The sequence below is a fragment of the Corylus avellana genome, chromosome ca1, assembly GCF_901000735.1.
Source record: "Corylus avellana chromosome ca1, CavTom2PMs-1.0".
In the NCBI taxonomy this organism is placed as follows: domain Eukaryota; kingdom Viridiplantae; phylum Streptophyta; class Magnoliopsida; order Fagales; family Betulaceae; genus Corylus; species Corylus avellana.
Window position 1 is genome coordinate 35,525,411 of NC_081541.1, and position 21,698 is coordinate 35,547,108.

At 36.1% G+C, this 21,698-nt stretch overlaps 1 protein-coding gene across 1 annotated transcript; it reads left to right on the top strand.

Annotated features, from left to right (window-relative positions):
- The first annotated feature begins 3,659 nt into the window (after positions 1 to 3,659).
- On the top strand, positions 3,660 to 5,260 carry LOC132167667 (allene oxide synthase 3-like). The gene has a single exon (XM_059578679.1). It carries the CDS (start codon positions 3,705 to 3,707, stop codon positions 5,163 to 5,165), a length of 1,461 nt encoding a protein of 486 aa, XP_059434662.1. The 5' UTR covers positions 3,660 to 3,704; the 3' UTR covers positions 5,166 to 5,260.
- The last annotated feature ends 16,438 nt before the right edge of the window (positions 5,261 to 21,698 follow it).

The window sequence follows — 21,698 nt, forward strand, 5'->3', positions numbered from 1 at the left end:
TAATACCACGAGCATAACACTTTTATATCACAGAGCAAAGCTCTGAAGCAATCATAACATAAAACTACAAGATTACCAGGTTTAATACAAGATTTGAGACCAATCAACTAACTCATGACTAAAATCAGATTTAGTACTAGATCTGTGACAGACAGACTCAACCAAATGCATAGATAGCAATTATTCCTCGACCCTAAGAGCGGAAAGACTTTCATGCCGAAACTCTCCCTCCTCTACCCGAAGACCAGGATAATGATCACATCCACAACCCAAAGGTCTAGACCAAAACTAATTAACCCGAAGGCGACATAGATCGAGTGAGAGAGGAAAGAGCCTTATTACAAGCCTAACAAAACAGGGAAATTAAACAACAAAGGAAAAAAAAAAACACACGCCAAAACACAAATAAATCTTAAAGAAGCAACAGAATAAGGAAATAAAACAAGAAAAGAAACAGCACACTTCAATCACGCACACGTCGGGAACCGAAAACCGAAGGGGCATTGGAAGCTCATTGCGGCGGGAACTTGTCGAAAGGCCCAACAGTGGACAATTATGATAGAGAAAACCGCATTTACTTGAGAAAACACCAAAGATTTGATGTCTACCTACCCACAACAGTTGGCAGAAGCAGTATGTGGTCCAAAGATTGTTAATGCGAAACTCCCATTGGAACTGTTTAGCCAAAGAGATATGATGGTGGCCAAGAACTTGGCCGTCTCTGGATCGGGACTTACAAGAAACTTGTAGAGTATGATTTGATAACCTATTTTGAATGTGAACAACATATTTGTAGTTGTCGGCCAGGTTGTAGGCATTAGTGATTAGCGGTTGAGTCATGCACAAAGCCAAGACAAGCAAGAGTGTAAATTACTCATTTTCTCTACTTCCATGGCTTGATTCATTTCGAATGCTTCAAATATTGCTACTTCTTATATCCTTTAAATACCCACACGATTGTAAACAACCCATCCTCTATACACTAAGAATTTGATGGCACATATGATAAACTGTTAAACACTATTAATGTTCTATGGTTACTTACTGCTAATCCTATTAAATTGTTAGTTAACTAATAGAAGTGGTTTCCATATGAATTAACTCTTCTTTAATGAGAACTTGAGTTATATGTGAATAATTAAAGAAAACCGTCCTCTCTTTGTGTATCTAATTAATTGGATTATCCGAGAGAAATCGGTTTAGGCCGGCTTTCGATCAAGCTAGAATCGAACAAGCTATGAATTATGAATACGATGCAGAAATGCTATAAATACGACGAACCAACAGGAAAATCAGCCGATCCAAAACCAAAATGAATCAAATGGGGAAAACCAAATCATCATCTCCAATGCAATTCAACTTAATAACTTCTTGCTTTTATATCTTGAATGTGTAATCTCATGATCACCTACCACTGAACGTTGGAATCTTTTGTCTAGATATATTTGGCCTATCTTGTCATTCTTAATTCATACACTTACAAAGAAAATTGAGAAAGATATTTATAATATTCATTTGCATTGTTTACTTGAAGTTCTTGAACTTTGATAAACATGTCAATTGAGGTTTACTAATCCAAATTTCTTCAACAAAAAATTGTCCGAATGGGGCCGAAATACAAATAAAAATTCTAATGCAATACTAATCAAATTTCTAATAGAAACTCAGTGACTGCAACTTCACTTAACCTCCAATGCCAATGGCCAACAATGACTTCCAGTGTAATTTTTTACCACCACAAAAAATGGTTATAATGAAATGAATAAATAAATAAATAATAGTTCCTATTATCATTACTCGCCTCAAACCTAAACATTAGATTTTGAGAGAACCTACATTTTTTAACTTTTAAGGAAATCTAAAACTTTTTTTCAAATTCAAAGTTTTGGATTAATTTTGCTTAATTTATTAATAAGCTTGATGTCTTTAAATAGATAATTACAATGTCTAGTGAAAATAAAAGACTAAGTAAAATAAGTTACTCGATCTAATGATAATATTTATCTTTAATATTTAAATTTTTATCCTTACTTCAAATGTTATCTATAAAAATAACATATTATCTTATTAAAATACCTCTATTATTAGAAGCCTCACATGCCCGTGATGAGTAATTGATTTAATGCTACCTAATTTTGTCGTATATAGGTGATTTCCATCATCTTGAATCCTAGCTTGGACGAGAATCAATCTTGTCAGAAGAGTTAAGTTCTCTACGTATTTCCTTTTGTCTTTGGTAGCTGGGATTTCTAATATACGTATGCATTTGGTGCTGAAAAGAAATATATATTATAGTATGCTGCCATTTTTTCAACGATCGAAAATTTTTTTTAATGTAAAAAAGGGACACGCTCTAATTTTTTGATTGCACATAAGTCAAATCTCATTTCGGAAGTAATATGTGAATTTATTGCTTTATCCCATCACTGCATTTCCTTCGCTGCAATGTTGGAGACTAAGCTGAACGTTCATATATTTGTGCTAAGTATTTTTGTTTAATCTAATCTTAAGAGCGGTTGCGGTTATTTAAAAGTGATAAATACCCACAGCTGCTTATAGATCCATATACTATCTCCAATTAATTGGTCTCCTTGCCCAAACTAACCGGTGCTCATTGGAGGTCTCTCACAATCTCCTGCTTGAATTGGTAGGAACGAAAAAATTGTCTAGATCCGAACCAGTCGTCAATAATCCATTCCTTTGGACTCCTATTATTTGCAAGTATTGAATCCAGTTGGTGATTAGAAATGTTGACTTATGGTGGTGCACCATTACCTATGATGATTAAAGATTTCTGAGATGTAAATAAAATGAATTACCATACTAATTATATTTCACAATGTGACACTTTCATATGCTTTAGCTGTACAAATTACCTAGAGGGTTGTTGAAAAGCCAATCACAATTTTTTAAAGCATTAATTTCCTTCAAACTATTACCCCCTATATATATATGATTGGCTTTTCAACAACCCTCTAGGTAATTTGTACAGCTAAAGCTTAATTAATTGCCAATAACTATTTTGTAATGTTAAACGTGTTCTTCTCCTTAAGGATATATATAAAATTTAAAAAAAAAAATTTATTTTTTTGGGACCACCTTAAACATTACAAAATATTACACGTTTAACATTACAAAATAGTTATTGGCAATTAATTAAGGTACTATATATATATATATATACCCTTAAAAATTAATTTTTCTCCTCCCCCCAAATTTTTTTTTTTTAAAAAAAAAAAATTCTGCCCCCTCAAAGTAAAATTTTAGCTCCTCCCATGACTAAAGCGTCCCAAAACAGTCTTAAATGAAAAATCATGTCCGCTTGCCTTTCTTGTGAGGATTAATTCTACAAGTTTCTCTTATATCTCTATAAAGATGATATGACTCTTAAAATCATTATTAAACTTATAATTAATTACTATTAAATTTTGATTAAATTATAATTTTAAAACACACTTTCATTTTTAAACCAGCAAATGAACATTGTGGATAAGAAATAGCACGTCGGCTAAAAAAGTTGACAGAAAAACCAAAGTTTGCCGAGAGGCGAGAGGGAAATGAATAGAGAAAAGAGGTGGGGCCCAAGTGGGCCAATTGAGTTGATATATATAGTATGTTAGCAAGAGGCAAAGGACACTCAAATTGATTAGCAACCGGCATTCAGCTAGCCTCCTAGTCCAACACCAAGCATTAAGCCATTAACCATGTCTGCAAATTCTTCTTCTTCCTCGTCCAGCTCTGCAAAACTCCCATTAAAGCCCATCCCCGGAAACTATGGCCTGCCCTTTATTGGACCCATCAAAGACCGCCTAGACTACTTCTACAACCAAGGCCAGGAAATGTTTTTCCGAACCAGAATAGAGAAACACCAATCCACCGTCTTCCGAACCAATATGCCTCCCGGCCCTTTCATTTCCTCCAACCCTAGAGTTGTTACTGTTTTTGATGCTATCAGCTTTCCCATTCTCTTTGACACTTCAAAAGTTGAAAAACTCAACGTTTTTGAGGGCACTTACATGCCCTCCAAATCCTTCACCGGCGGCTACCGTGTTTGCGCTTACCTCGACCCCTCCGAACCCAACCACACTCTTCTCAAGCGTTGGTTTTTCTCTCTTCTCGCCGCCCGCCACCACAGCTTCATCCCGCTCTTCCGGAACTCCTTGTCGGAGCTTTTCGTCAACCTCGAAGATAAGTTATCCGACAAACCCGGGGAAGCATACTTCAATACCCTTAGCGAACAAATGTCTTTCAACTTCGTGTTTAGGCTCTTCTGTGATCGAAATCCTTCCGATACAAAACTCGGATCGGACGGTCTCAATCTCTTGGACACGTGGCTTTTTGTCCAACTTGCCCCGTTGATGACACTCGGATTATCCAAGTGGCTAAACGGTCTTGAAGATTTGTTATTGCACACTTTTCCTTTACCGTCATTTCTGGTGAAATCCGGATATAAGAAGCTTTACGGTGCGTTTTATGAGTCAACGAAGCCGGTTTTGGATGAAGTAGTTGAGGTTTTTGGGCTTAAAAGAGATGAAGCTTGCCATAACCTACTCTACATGGCTGGTTTCAATACATATGCAGGAATGAAGACGGCGTTTCCCGGTCTGATCAAGTGGGTTGGATTAGCAGGAGAAAAGTTACACCGGCAGTTGGCTGATGAGATCAGGACCGTTGTTAGAGATGAAGGTGGGAAGATTACTTTATCTGCGTTGAATAAGATGACTTTGACAAAGTCGGTGGTCTACGAAGCATTGAGGATAGAACCTCCGGTTCCCTACCAGTACGGGAAGGCAAAGGAGGATTTAGTGGTCGAAAGCCATGATGCTGCATTTGAGATCAAGAAGGGGGAGATGATCTTCGGATATCAGCCGTTGGCTACCAAGGATCCCAAGATTTTTGACAACCCGGAGGAGTTTGTGGGCCATAGGTTTGTGGGTGAGGGAGAGAAGCTGCTCAAGTACCTTTACTGGTCGAACGGACGTGAGACTGAGGATCCAACGGTGGACAATAAGCAGTGTCCGGGGAAGGATCTGGTGGTGCTATTGTCTAGGGTAATGTTGGTGGAGCTTTTCATCCGTTATGACACGTTTACGGTTGAGGCTGGAAGGTTGCCGTTAGGATCATCGGTGACGTTCAAGTCGTTGACCAAAGCCACAGGGAGTTGATCTGGATCAACGATAAACCCTTTCCGTTCACAGTTTGACTCAAGCTTTGTTGAATTGCTGGTTGTTTGACCAATTACTTCAGTCTTCGTAGCATATATACCAATAATCAAATGGGTTGGGTTTGCGTTAATTTTGAGTTGTAAGTTACAGACTATTTAAAGGTTGACACGTGCCATTTTTTAATTTAAATAAAAAAGTTTGCGCGGTCAATTTACCTTTACATATCGTCTACGTTACCGACAAACATTTTTCTATAAATAGAAGATGTAACCGAGTTATATCACTCAATTTAATACAATAAAAATGTAGACCTGAAGGCACTTTTTAATGGTGGATATAGGCTTCTAAAGTCGAATTACCTCAAATCTGTCTATTCACTTTCTCTCTTCCTTTTCATTGTTCTTTTCTTATTTTATATTTTACATAACTTTTTACAACAGACAACTGCATAACCTTTTTTTTTATTATTATTATTTTATATATATATATATATATATAGTAATAGAAAATAAGAAAAATTCTAATAACTTGTCTACTTCTTTATGAATGCGTTTGGCATTGCAATTTCATAGACAAAAAATGTAATTTTAAATCAAATCGTAAAAAATTGATTATTTGAAATTGCGTTTTTAAAAAATTTCGATTTGAAAACGCAAATTTTTTACGTTTTCAAATCGCAAATTAAGAGGTTTTTTTTTTTTAAAACGTTCAATTTTAAAGGCCATCAAAATTTTGCTAAACGCCGTAATGCGTTTTTAAAAATTACATTTTTAAATTGCACATTTGAAATTACAATCTCAAACTAACTCTACAGCCTAAAGCGGTGTAAACTTTGGAAAGCACCTTTTATCTCTTTAAGCCTCATGGCATTTCAAACCCCCTTTCTTGGACCTGAAGCCTTATTCATTGGCTGAAAGGAATTAACGAAGGCAATGGCTAGAGCCCAACATTAAGGCCTAGGATTGAGCATAAAGCCAGGATGTAATAGATTAGGGGTTTTCTGTGTAACACTCAATTTGCTCTCACAAGAAAATAAGAGGAACTAGTGTTTGATTTAAGGAAATTCTCTTGAGAAAAGAATGTGAAACAGATCTTTATTCACTCACTGGTAATGGATTACAATTGAAAACTAGCTAGCTAAACAACTCTACAAATGCTAAGCTAATGAATTACAATTGTAACTGAATGCTTGCGTAATTCCCAAAAGAATACAACTCAGCTTTTATATCCTAGGCAGTGTTACAATGGAACTTCTCACAGAGGAATAAAACTCAATTAGTTACAACTACAATCAGTTAAGCAGTTGCCGCCAGCTGGATTCCACATGTCAAATACCCAACTGCTCTTTCACTTAATCTCTTACCAAGCTGCCACGCACTGCACCTTTATTTCCCCCAGCTTAAGTCTTTCTTATTCTTCTTCCTGCGCACCATTCCTTTTCCTTCTATCAAAATACTTGTGACAAATACCCCCTCCGATCAAAACACCTTGCCCACAAGGTGTGGGTAGGCATGTTTGAGAGAGTGGAAAGCTTCCCATGAAGCTTCTTCTGGAAGCTGTCCTTGCCAACGCACCAGTCATTCCACCACCGCACGATTGTGAATCTTCCGTGATCTGCGGTTCAAGATTTCCTCTGGCTCTGGTTTGATGATCCCCTGCGCATCGACTGGAGGTAAGTGTGAAATTGGGATAGTTGATCTTCCCAGCTTCAATTTAAGCTGGGACACATGAAACATCGGGTGAATTAACGACCCTGCTGGAAGGTTTAATCGATAAGCCACAGCTCCCACTCTCCTCACTATCTGAAAAGGGCCATAAAATCTGGGCGACAATTTTAAACTTCTCCTCCAACTCACAGATAATTGTCTGTATGGCTGCAACCTCAAATACACCCAATCGCCTTCTTGAAAGCTCCTTTCAGTTCTTTTCAAATCAGCATATCTTTTCATGCGGTTTTGACTTCTCTGTATGTTCTCTTTTAAGAGGTGCAGCAAATGATCCCTTGTCTGAAGCTGGTCTTCCACAGCAGCTATCTTAGTTGTTCCTGGCATGTAAGTCAGCAGCCTGGGTGGTAAGTAACCGTAGAGAGCCTCAAAGGGTGTCACTCTAGTAGAGTGATGAAATGAAGTGTTGTAGCAATATTCTGCTAAATCCAACCAAGTAACCCACTCCTTTGGTCTATCACAAACCATACAACGTAAGTAATTTTCCACAAACTTGTTGACTGCTTCAGACTGCCCATCAGATTGAGGATGGTAAGCAGTACTGAAAGCTAAGAATACCCCTTGCAGCTTAAAAACTTTAGTCCAGAACCTACTTGTAAAAGTGGAGTCTCGATCTGAAATGATGGACTGAGGCATTCCATGAAGCTTGAATATCTGACTCATAAAAATTAGAGCTAATTTCTCTGCCGTATAAGGGTGTTTGAGAGGTATAAAGTGAGAATACTTTGTCAACCTATCCACCACAACCCAGATAACACTGAATCCTTTAGAGATAGGTAATCCCTCAATGAAATCCATTGAAATACTCAACCAGGGCCTTGCTGGAATAGGCAGTGGTTGAAGTAATCCTGTAGGTGAAAGGTTTTCTGCCTTCACTCTTTGACAAGTATCACATTCTCGAATGTATGTCTTCACATCTGTTTTCATACCTTGCCAAAAAAAATCCTTTCGAGCCCTATTCATGGTTCTGTCATATCCTGCATGACCTGCCAGGGGACTTGCATGAATAAAATGCAAAACCTGCTTCTTCAAGGTCTCGGTAACATAGACCCTCTTCTTGTAAAACAGTACCCCCTGCACCACAGAATATTTTGTATGTCCCATGTTCCCACTCAATACCTTCTGCAACAATTCTTGAGCTTTAGGGTCATTATGGTAGCTGTTTCTTACTTCTGATAACCAATCCAAAGTTGGATATGAAATGATGGACAGTGTGACCAGGGGCTCTTCCTCTTCATTCCTTCTAGAAAGGGCATCAGCTACTTTATTATCCTGTCCCTTCTTATACTCCACCACAAAATCATACCCCAGCAACTTAGCAACCCATCTTTGTTGCATGGGCGTACCAATTTTCTGTTCCAGCAGAAATTTTAAACTTTGATGATCAGTTTTGATAAGAAAGGGATGTCCTAAGAGATATGGCCTCCACTTCTTTACTGCTGCCACTAAAGCAAGCAATTCTTTCTCATATGTAGACATCAACAAAAATCTCCCCTTCAATACCTGACTGAAAAAAGCAATTGGCCTCTGTTGTTGCATCAAAACTGCCCCAATTCCCCTACCTGAAGCATCACACTCAATTACAAATGGTAAATTGAAATCTGGTAAAACCAACACTGGGGGGCTCACCACAGCTTTTTTCAAATCTTCAAATGCTTTCTCAGCCATTTCATTCCACTGCCAAGCATTCTTTTTCAACAAATCAGTTAAGGGTGCTGCAATGGAACCATACCCCTTAACAAATTTCCTATAGTAACCCGTAAGACCTAAGAATCCCCTTAAAGCTTTCAAGGATTTAGGTCTAGGCCATTCTGCCATGGCAGACAACTTTTTTCTATCAGCCCTCACTCCTTCAGCTGAAATCAGATGACCTAAATAGTCCACTTCAGAACAGCCAAAACTACATTTACTCCTCTTAGCAAACAACTGATGAGACCTCAAAATTTGTAAGGTAACTTGCAGATGTTGTAAATGGAGAATCAGGTTAGGACTGTAAACCAAGATATCATCAAAAAACACCAGAATAAATTTCCTCAAATGTGGCCTGAAGATGTCATTCATCAAACTTTGAAAAGTTGATGGTGCATTGGTTAAGCCAAAGGGCATTACCAAAAACTCATAGTGACCCTCATGTGTTCTGAATGCTGTCTTATGTATATCTTCCTTCTTCACCCTAATCTGATGGTAGCCAGACCTCAAATCCAGCTTAGAATATACCCTAGAGCCATGTAATTCATCCAACAACTCATCAATCACAGGAATAGGGAACTTATCCTTGATTGTTTCATTGTTTAATGCTCTATAATCCATACACATCCGCCAAGAGCCATCAGCCTTCCTTACCAGTAACACAGGGGAAGAAAAAGGACTCTGAGATGGTTTAATAACCCCTGACTCCAAGAGCTCCTTAACTATTTTCTCAATTTCTGTTTTCTGAAAATACGGATACCTATAAGGCCTTACACATATTGGCTTAGCTTCTGACTTCAAAACAATTGCATGGTCTTGAGACCTATGAGGTGGTAAACCCTTAAGTTCAGCAAAGATATCAGAAAATTCAGCTAGCAACCCTTCCAATTCTGACCCTTTAGGTACTGTTTCTGTATCCTCCACACTGTCAAGCAATTGTAATATCAATCCTTTTGAATTCTTCTGTATAGAGCTATCCAGCTGTGCCTCTTCCCACAAATGTGGAGCAACCAATCCTTGTAACAAAATTGCTCTCTGCCCCAAAGTAAACTCCATGGTTAAATCTTTGAAATTCCAAGTGATTGACCCCAAGGTTACCAACCACTGGATTCCTAAAACCATATCACAACCAGCTAACATAATGACAAATGCTTCAGCTAGAAAAGAGAATTCCTTAAGCTGAATTTTCAGATTAGTGCACTTTCCTTCACTCAGAACTTCTTCCCCATTAGCCACCTTCACTTTAATCCTCTGCTCACTACATATGGACATCCTAACTTTCTTGCAAACTGTAGAATCTACAAAGTTATGAGTACTGCCACTGTCCACTAAAATCATGATTTTCAGGTTCCCAATCCAACCTACAAGTCTCATAGTTTTGGGATGTTGACTGCCTGTAATAGCATGCAAGGATATTTCTGGATTCTCCTGAGCATAGCTAACCTCCATCAAATCCTCCTTCTCCAAGTCCAAGTTAGGGCTCACTTCTAACTCATCTAATCCTTCCAACAGAAAGAGTTTAGGGTTTTGGCATTTATGCCCATATTGCCATTTCGCATCACAGTTATAACATAATCCCTTTTTCCTTCTATCCTCCATCTGTGCCTGAGAAATCTTCTGGATAGGAACTGTGGCTTTAGGAGTTCCTAAGGTTAAATTGTGGCTATTAAAACCCTCACCCCGTGGCATGCTGAGGCTTGAAAAATTTCCCCCAGAACCCCCATAAGTCTTAAATCTTCTCCCATTTAATACATGTTCTTCCTGAACCTTAGCCAAACCATAGGCTGCTAACAATGATTGAGGCTTAAACATCCTAACAGGAAGCCTGATTTCAGTTTTTAACCCTCCCAAAAAACAACTCAGCCTATTTTGATCATCAATTCCTCTTACTCTATTGGACAAAGCCTCAAATTTTTCCTTATAATCATCGACACTAGTGGTTTGTTTCAGTTTAGAAAGAGCCTCCATAGGGTCATCATACCCCGAAGGACCAAATCTTTCTAGCAATGCTTGAGTTAAAACAGTCCAATCATGCAAGCAACCAGACATTTCCATATCCTGAAACCAAACTAATGCTTTGCCTTCCATATGAATAGAAGCAAGCAAAAACTTCTGATATGAAGAAGTGTTATGAACTTGAAAGAACTTATTTGCCTTATAAAGCCATCCAGAAGGATCAGTACCATCAAATTTAGGAAATTCAATTCTTACTGACCTGGTTATAATAGCCAACTGATCATCTCCTTGCTGGTCATTTCTATAATTTCTGTCTTCTGTATACTGCCTTCTCGTGTGTCGCTGTGCATGTTGGGAATATCTGCCCTCCATTCTTCCTTCTGGAACTATTGGATTATAATCCTCATAGAAGCCCTGCTGCCAATGCAACCTTGCATCTCTGTTGCCTAGATAGGGAAACTGTGGAGACTCACCACAATGTTGAGGAAATTGAGACCTTCTCTGCCATGGTGCTGGGCCACTTCCTCCAGGTACATCCACTTCCTCTCTTCTATGCCAAGGTACTGCACCATTCCCTCCACTTAACTCCACTTCCTCTCTCAACACCTCTTTATTTTTTCCCCCCACAGTTTGTGAAACAAACTGTTGATTCTTCTCTTCCACTCCTGTTGCTTTCCCACTGGTATCACCTCCTCGCTTTAATACTTCTGGATTCCTTTGCTTCTCCATTATGTCAGTAAGATGAGTAAGTTTGAACATCATTTCTTCAAACTTTTTCTCATTAGACAGATTCATCTCAGCACAAAGCTGTTTTCCCTAGTTCTCAACTCGCTCCAATTCCTTATCATGCTTCTCAAGTTGCTTCCTGATTACTGCTATATTTTCCGCCATCTGGTTCATCCTAGTACCATCTGCCATTTCTCCTCAGGATTGTGCTGCTTTGATACCACTTGTAACACTCAATTTGCTCTCACAAGAAAATAAGAGGAACTAGTGTTTGATTTAAGGAAATTCTCTTGAGAAAAGAATGTGAAACAGATCTTTATTCACTCACTGGTAATGGATTACAATTGAAAACTAGCTAGCTAAACAACTCTACAAATGCTAAGCTAATGAATTACAATTGTAACTGAATGCTTGCGTAATTCCCAAAAGAATACAACTCAGCTTTTATATCCTAGGCAGTGTTACAATGGAACTTCTCACAGAGGAATAAAACTCAATTAGTTACAACTACAATCAGTTAAGCAGTTGCCGCCAGCTGGATTCCACATGTCAAATACCCAACTGCTCTTTCACTTAATCTCTTACCAAGCTGCCACGCACTGCACCTTTATTTCCCCCAGCTTAAGTCTTTCTTATTCTTCTTCCTGCGCACCATTCCTTTTCCTTCTATCAAAATACTTGTGACATTCTGAGGAAGACTATGAGTCTATGATGGCAACTTGCCTTCATTTTCACAAGCTGTGGTAGTCTGGTAGACCCATCACAAAATCCTGAGCTAAAAATCTCTTTATCAGTGTTTGTGTAGTTTTTGTGGATATCAGGCCTCAATTATTGTTGAATAGTGTTTCTGTAGTTCCGTGACTCTTCTACTTCTCTCAATTCTCGTCCAAATAAAAGATGTGACAGCTGGTTGAGACTAATCATCTGCTTCTATTTTTCACTCTTGGGCTAATTATGTCTAAACAAAACTCTTTGTTTAGGGTTAGGGATTGATGGGCTTTCAATGGGGAGAAGTGGTGAGTGGTCAACAATCAAGGTGAGGAAATTTGAAGACGATGGATGATGTTAGTGCTACATATGGAAGCCTACATACAGGGTCGGTTCTATGTATTTTAGGACCTTAAGCAAAACTTTGAAATTGTGCTTAAAATTTTTTTTATTTAAAGTAATAATTTCTTTTTAAAGTATATATATATATATATTTAAAAATTCTTCTTCTCGCTTTTTAAGATGCAAAATTTCTGATTAAGTTTTTATATTCAAGATTTGCTAACATCTTTTTTTCAATTAATAATATGGCTAATCCATTTATTCTCTCTTGTGACATTGTTGATCTTAGGTAGGATTTTATCAATTTTAATTTTGAAAAACTCTTTCTGCAGAACCAACTATAATAGGTATTGTCAATAAAATTCAATAAGCGATACATACATTTGGAAAAGAATAGAGTCTTTTTATATAATTTAATATGTCAATTGGAGCACTTTCTTCTATTTGTAAATTTTTAAAAAAAACTTTTAGTTCTGAAAATAAATCTAAACCATCAAGATCATGTTTTAGGAAACCTTCTAGATTAAGACATTTATTTTGCAAACCATCATCATCTGGTGATTTTAATTTTTTTAAAATTAAATAAAAAACCAAAAAAAATTTCGTATATTTGAAATTGTCCAAACCAACTTTGAATTGAAGAAATAGCTTGATCTACTATATATAAGAAGTAATCAATTATAAAATATTCTTCAGCAGATTGTGTTGTCTTGTCTTTAGCATTCTCATTAAACTGTTTCTTTCTACGAATTACACGTTTTTCACGAAAAACATGTTCTATTTCCATTATGGTTGCAATCTCTTTAGATGAAATCATAGCCGATACAAATCCAATTTCTCTATAAATTTTAAAATAGGAAATAAGACCTTCTAATTGATCTATAGCAATATCAATATGCATGTCTTTCGATTGTAAATTTTTGCTAACAGTATTAACAGCAAATAAAATATCATACCAAATAGTCATACTCAATAAAAATTCAAAACTTTCAATCTCATAGGTTGCTAAACAATTAACTTCACTTTTTATTTTAGGATTTTCACTTGTTTTTGCTAATTGTAGTGGAGTTTGAAATTTTATTGCTTTTATACTTTCAATCCGACTTTCCCAACGTATTTGTGATAATGGCTTAAGAGTTAAACTTGGCACATTATCTAGTAATATTTTCCATCATTTTGTAGATGACGAAAACAAAGTATATATACGTTGTACAATTCTAAAAAAAGATATAGCTTTAGGACATGAATTAGCAATATCACATAGTACAAGATTAAGACTATGACAACCACAGGGTGTGTAAAAAGCTTTAGGATTTATATCTAGTAGTCTTTTTTGCACCCCTCGTTCTTTTCTCTTCATATTAGATCCATTATTATAGCTTTGTCCTCGTATTTCACTAATGTTAAGTTCAAATTTTTTGATTAACCCAATCATTTCAATAAAAAGACCTTCTCTGGTAGTATTATCTACACTTATAAATTCTACAAAATGTTCTTCTACTTTTATTGGATTTTCTGAAATATTAACACATCTTAGAATGAGAGACATTTGTTCTTGATGACTTACATCTTGGGTACAATCAAGTATAATTGAAAAATATTTTGTTTCTCTAACTTTTCCAGTAATACTCCCTTTTACTTCTGTTGCTAACAAATGTATCAATTCATTTTGTATATTATGTCCAAGATAATGATTATGAATTTTTTCATCTTTAATACAACGAATATGCTCTTACATTACTGGGTCAAATTCTGCAATCATTTCAATTAGAGTTAAAAAATTTCCATTATTTTCTTGGTAAATCTTTTCATTTTATCCTCTAAATGCCAAATTATTCTTACCAAGATTCTTTACTACAACAATAATTCTCAATAATACTCTTTTCCAATGATCTTTCTCTTTGTTAATTTTTTCTTGGACATTTTTATCAATTGCTTTATTTTTTAAGAATCTCATTTCTAAATCAATCCAGTCATTCATGTTAGTAATATGTTCATTGGTTGTTTCGTGATTTTTTAGTTTAGCATTAAGATTTTTCCAGTCATTAGCTAGTTGCATTCTATTAGGTTTTGAATTAAACAACTTGCAACAAAAATAAAATACTTTATCTACATCTTTTGAATAAACTAGCCATTTTATATTATGTTGCTCCCCATTTGATAATTTTCATATATAATATGTATTAAAAAAATGGCTAGAGTTCTCATCTTTAGGAAAATCTATAGTATTGTATCTTATTGGACCATTTTCTACTAACAAATCCCTTAATTTTGCATTAATATTTTTCCATTGGCCTGAGTCATAAATATTTATAGCAATAGAGTTAGATACATCAATAATATTTTCATTATCTTCTAATTCTTTTTGATCAGTTTCTTGTTCATTTATGAGTTTTTCACCTAAATTATCCTCAGTATTTTGTTTATTGCTAATAACAAATTTATTTAGAGCTCTTCCTTGAGATTCAATCAATTTGTCTACTCTTTTCTTTTTCTTTTTTAATTTTTTAATTTTTAATTTTTAATTTTTTTAAGTTTTTCATATCCATATGCATATTTTCTAGTAGACATGTTTAATTAAAAATACTAACAAATCAAACAAACACAATTTATCAAAAAAAAAAAAATATGACTATAATAAAATAAATCACAAAAATAGAACAATAAAACCTGATTTGACAAAGGAATTATGTAGCAGTTCTTGGAAACAGAACAAGAGAGGAAGAGAGGAAGAAAAAATTAGCACTTAGCAGATGAGATAGGCAGAGAAGAGAAACTCAGAAAAGGGCGAGCAAAGAGAAGAGGTAGAGTGGCAAATAGAGACTCTGGTATTTAAAATGTCCATGGTAAGATTACTAGGCTGGCAGCCAGCATTATACTCAAGTCTATATTTTTGGCTGTTGGCTTTCCCTAGATAATAAATAGGAAATAAATCATAATATTTTATTTGTAATGATTAGATTTTCTCACCAAGAACAAAGAAATTTCAAAAAAAGCATGATGTAGGCGTGTATGCGTGTAAGGCTTTAGGCATGTAAGGCCTTTAAGGTTTTGTCCCTTTCTTTTATTTTTTTTTAAATTTTTTTTCTTGAATTATTTTTAGAATTTATAATGGGCTTATTAATTGGGGCCTTATTAAATTGAGGCCTTAAATTTTGATGAAAATTTTTTTTGGGCCCTATTAAAAAAAAATTTGGGCCTTCATTTTTTTTTTTTTTTTTTTTTGGGTCCAAAATATATATATATTTTTCCAAATGTTTTTTGGCTCAATTTTTTTTTTTTTTTTTTTTTGGGTCTTATTAAATTGGGGACCCTAGGCTAGGGCTTGAGCCGACCCTGCCTACATACACAGAAGCCATGGTCGTCGCTTTCCGCGCTGTGGAAACTTGATCAACATATATAATATATAAATGTCCTGATAAGGATAAGATAGATTTTCGTAGTTCTGCCTAAGCTACCAAAACCTCCATGTATACGTAATTCCCACTTCAAACATCAAACACTCCATGCATGCATGCTTTCTATTCAGGGGGCGGCGGTGTTATTTTGAGACTCAGACAACTAAGTTAGGCTTCTCCAGGAAATTATATATATATAATGCAGGTAATTAACAGTGGGTTATGTTGGATCATGGATCAGTCATTCTAAGCCCAACAAAACAATCATTCGGCCCATAATACAAGCTCGGTTATTTACACCTGCTTACCAAACTTAAATTCAGTAATTTTATATCCACCTAAGTTCGGTATGCAACACTCGGCTCATAGACTCGGTAAACCGAGTCCTGCATATACTCCCAAAGGTTCTCCTTGGGAGGCTTTATTTGCTTACGTGGTATTCTCCTATTATTCATCAATACAATATATGACATGAGGATCCTTGGTAGGACCACTATGCCAGATAAGCAGCTACCATCTGATGCCTATAAAAGGCGGTCTCATCTCAGTTTTTTGGTGACTTCTTTTTCCTTACTCAGATATTCTCAACTCTCTTCATTTCATTTATAATCCTCAAAGTTTAAATTTTCTCTTAAACACAGTGACTGATTTAGGCATCGGAGCTACTCCCCGACGGCCAACACCGGCAACTTTGATCATTTTCTTATTATTTTATAGTTAGGTGATTCTTCGGACATCACAACATTCACAAGGTTCATGCTATGTCATTATTCAAAAAATTGTGTTTAAACAGTTTGGCGTCGTCTGTGGGAATTCGATTTTTATCGATTCTTATTAATTTCAAAATTCCAATATGGTGAATACATCCCCACACCCTATTCCGAATGTTCAAACTGATGTTCCTAGAACGTCACATGATCCGAATACTCAAACAGTTTTATTAGAAGGTTTTATGAGGCGAAGTGTTGAATCAATTAAAGCTATGAAGAAACAAAATGAAGATATTGTTTTTACGTTACTTCTTAGAAAAGATCCAGGATTTGAAGAGAGGCATGAAGAAGTATTTAGGAAGCCACAACCACCAATCCGACAACAATCAATTCGGGAAGATGATGAAAGTTCACTACATGGAAGTCATAACACTGTCCAAACAAAAGAAAATTCTCACCAAGAACGGTCTTGTAATGATATACATCTTGGTGGCAAGTCTCATCATGGTGAATTTAATTTTGTTAAATCTCATCATAGTCATTCTCATCATAGTCACTCACATCATGTCAAGCTTGAGGAGGTTATTGTAAACAAAGATGTTCAAGATCTTAAAGTAAAATATGAAAAAATGGTTCCTTTAATTCAAAATGGTAAAAATCGGTATGTGACCGAAGATCTTATGCAGTATACCAATTTACCTTTTACTGATCGGGTAATGAGATTTCATCTTCCTGATAAGTTTAAGATTCATCGAGTTGATAAGTATGATGGAAGTGGAGATCCTTCCGATCATATGGAGAGTTTTTGAGCTCATATCATTCTTCGTGATACCCCTGATGAAATTGCTTACAGAGCATTTCCTTTAACCTTAAAAGGGATTGCTAAAGAATGGTTTGGAGGCTTGAGTCTTAAATCTGTTGATAGTTTTGATTCTCTCATACGACAATTTCTGAGTCAGTTCCTTGCAATTCGGAAAAGAAAGAAAAGTCCTGCATACTTATTATCTCTCACATAAGAAAAAACTGAATCTTTAAAAGATTATATGCTACGGTTTAATTGGGAGAAGTTGACAGTGGAAAGTCCAAATGAGCAGACAGTTCTTTCAGCTTTGATGCATGGAATAAAAACTGATGGCCCATTGATGGCTGAATTAGCTCGGAAACCAACTTTGGGAACTCTCCAGCAATTTATGAATAAAGCTGAGGAATTTATCAATCAAGAAGAAACTATTTCAACTTTGATGAAGTCCAAAGCCAAAGGAAGTAAGCCTATTTCTGGCTCTGCTAAAGCAACACCAAGGGCTTTTGTTGAAAACAAGAAGAGAGATCAATAAAATTTTAAAAATCCAGAAAAGAAGATTGAGCTACCACACAAGCAGAATCAACAGCAGTATGTAGGATGGACACCTTTAAATACAATTGTTTACAAGGTGTTCATGGAAGTGAGGAAACCGAACTTCAAATGGCCAGGAAGGATAAAAGCTTTTCCCCAGAATCGTAATATTTAGAAATTTTGTGAATATCATAATGATCATGGTCATTATACTGAAAATTGTATAAGTCTTTAGTTGGAGATTGAAAATTTTTAAAAAAATGGGAAGTTACTAAAATTCCTAACTGAAAAACAAGGGAAAGATAGAAATCCTCAAGAAAGTCAGAATCAAAGGTCGGAGTAGAATAGTGATAATTTGCGTAATCAAAAGCAAAGGTGTGAGGAACCAAGGATTTCTCAGAACAATCAACAAAATTCTCAAAATCAGACTATTGTTGGTGAGATTCAAGCAATTTCAGGAGGATTAGCTTATGGAGGAGAATCTAGGTCGGCAAGGAAAGCTTATGCAAGGCAAGCAAAAATGGAAGAAATCTTCTTTCTTGAAAAACCTTCCAAAATACAAAAACAAGATCCAATGATCCTGATGGTTTCAGAAGAAGATGCGAAAGAGATTTCAATGTCTCATGATTATGCACTGGTGATAACTGTAATAGTGGCTAACCATGCTGTTCACCGAGTTTTAGTGGACAATGGTAGCTCAGCAGATGTTTTGTATTGGACAATCTTTCAGCAATTGGTTATTGGTCGGGAAAAAATCAAACCTATTTTATCACCATTGATCGGGTTTGCAGAAGAGCATGTTCAACCGATAGGATTGATTTCTCTTCCTATTACAACAGGGATTTCCCCTAAACAATCTACTATTATGGTAGATTTTTTGGTAGTTGACCAACCATCTGCTTATAATGCAATTATCGGTCGCCCAGCTTTAAATCAATTAAGAGCTGCAATTTCCACTTATCATCTGAAGATGAAGTTTCCAACAATTGAAGAGGTTGGTGAGGTTAAAGGTGATCAGGTTGTAGCAAGAAGGTGTTATAAAACATCTCTGAAAAGATCTTCAGAGTCAGCATTGTCGATGATCGATAATGTGAGCAGTGAAAAGAAGTTTCAGTTGAAAAAAGAACTAGCCAAGCAGTTGATTAATATACCGATAGCAGGTGGGAAAGTTGTGAAGATCGGGTCCCAGTTGACTTCAGAAGTTAAAGAAATTCTTATTCAGTTTCTTCGAGAAAATTTGGGAGTCTTTGCATGGTCTCATGAAGATATGTCTGGGATTGATCCGAAAGATATTATTCTTCGATTAAATGTGAATCCAGAGATGAAAACTAGTGAAATAGAAGTGAAGAAAATTTGCTCCTGAAAGAAACATGGCTATTGCCGAGGAAGTAGATAAACTGCTCAAAGCTCGGTTTATTGAAGAAGTATATTATTCCAATTGGTTGGCTAATGAAGTTGGCCACATTTGTGGTGAGTTTGAAACCAAGGGAAGTAAAATGAAGTTGTATTTGTCTAAAGTACAGTGTATGCAAAATTTTTTCCAAAAGTTCTGTATTGTTAAAATCCCAAGAGAGGAAAATGAAAAAGCAGAATTATTAGCTCAGATGGGTTCAGCAACTGACGATGAACAGGAAGACACTGATCAACCAATTCAAGTTTTACAACAACCTGCTATAACCGAGGAGGTCATGGTTTTAACAATTGAAGTCATGCCTGCTTGGGCTGAAGAAATAGTTGAATATTTAGAAAAAGGTGTTCTACCCGAGGATAAAAAGAAAGTAGTGCAATTAAAGAAAAAAGCTGCTCGGTTCACTCTACTCAATGGAGTTCTTTTTAAACGAGGTTTTATACTACCTCTTCTTAAGTGTGTTTCTAAAGAAGAAGGTAATTATATTCTTCGGGAAATCCATGAAAGGATTTGTGGTAGTCATTCTGGAGCAAGAATGTTAGCACACAAAGCTGTTAGAGCAGGATTTTTCTGGTCAAATATGAATCAAGACTCTGTGCAGATAGTCAAACTTCTGACAATTGCCAATGGTTTGCTAATATCATTAAACAACCTCCTGGGGAGCTTAGTTCAATCTCTTCACCTTGGCCATGCTCATAGTGGGGGGTGGATATAGTAGGACTGTTACTTCGAGGGAAGAGGGGTGTTCGATTTGCTATAGTTGCTGTAGATTATTTCACCAAATGGGCGGAGGTAAAAGCTTAAGTAAATATTACAACAAAGAGGATTGAAAAATTTCTTTGAAAAAATATTATCTGCCGGTATGGAATTCCACATGCAATTGTCACAAATAATGGCAAGCAATTCGACAGTGATTTATTCCTGGAATGGTGTGCTAGACTTCATGTTAGAAATTATTTCTCATCTCCAGGGCATCCTCAAGCAAATGGGCAGGTGGAACCAACAAATAAGACTATATTCAAAATTCTGAAGAAAAAGCTCGGTGAATGCAAAGGAAACTGGGCAGAGGATCTTTCAGAAGTTTTATGGGCATATCACACTACCAGAAGAACCCCAACTAAGGAAAATCCTTATGCTTTACCTTTTGGAACTGAGGCAGTAATTGCAGCTGAATCGGATCAGGGAGTTTTCGTGTAGAAACTTTCAACTCCGAGTTTAACAATGAAGGTCTGAAGTTACATCTCGATCTGTTGCAAGAAAAGCAAGATCAAGCTCAGATAACTATGGCAGCATATTAGCAGAGGATAGCTCGGTATTTTAATCAGGGAGTTAAACATCACAATTTTAAAGTTGGAGATTTAGTCTTGAAAAAAGTCACTATAGCCACTAAAGATTCAGCTGATGGAAAATTAGCACCAAACTGGGAAGGACCGTACAAGGTAATCGAATGTTCAAGAGCAGGAGCATATCATCTCGCAGATTCCGAAGGAAAACTACTCCAACAACCATGTAATGCTGAACATCTTCAAAAGTATTTTGTATAAGCATTATAATTTTAGAGATTCATTTTTTCTTATCTACCTATTGTAAAATAAGTGTTTTATGAATAAAGAATCTTTTGAGGTTATAATCATACAAAAAATCTAAATGTGCATAGTAAATCAGGTGCTCTACTCCACACTAGGAAAATATAGCTGAACTAAGTGCTTTTTCAAGCATCCAATTTGGAAATATAGCTGTCAAAAGTGCTTTCCAAACCCTTCGATGAAATATAGCCAAAGTTTTTCCCAAGCTTAGTTCAGTGAAATACAACCGAGGCGCTTTCCCGAGGACGAGTTCGGAAATATAGCTGAATTAAGCGCTTTCCAAACTTAACCTTTAAACGAAGGTTAACCTTAGTGAAATATAGCAAAGGCGCTTTCCTAAGCATAACTCCGAGAAATATAGCCAACGCGCTTTCCTAAGGCAAAAGTCCTCAGAGAAATATATCTGATCAAAGCTCTTTCCTGAGGCACCACTTAGCAAAATATAGCTATGGCACTTTACCAAGTTTCACTTGGAGAAATATAGTCAAAGTGTTTTCCTATGGCAAAGACCTCGGTGAAAAATAGATAAACTAAGCGCTTTCCCAAGGCAAATGGTCAACTACTATAGCTGAACCAAGTACTTTCTGAACCAAACATTCTCAATGAAACATAGTCAAACAAAGTTTTTTCCCGAGACCAAGTATCATGCAAAACAATCACAATGATTAAACTCCCACCATGTAATTTGTAAAGATTCCCATTGTTTATTAATTGAGCTCATAACCTATGGGAATCTGGGGGTAAACATGTATGAAGCAATTTACAAAGCACTTCATTCACAAAGCACAAATCACAAAGTAAGAAGAGCAAAAAGCAAAAACTTTCTATTCATTTTCAAAAATGGAAGAAACAAGAATTCATTTCATTGCAAAGGATTACATTTGGGGATTCAATCAGCTCCATCTGATACATGGTCCCATTCTTCATCTGATACATTTATTAATTTTTTCGAG

What these genes read in the sequence shown, in the direction of transcription:
- LOC132167667 (XM_059578679.1), top strand. Translation starts at nt 3,705, where the DNA reads ATGTCTGCAAATTCTTCTTCTTCCTCGTCCAGCTCTGCAAAACTCCCA.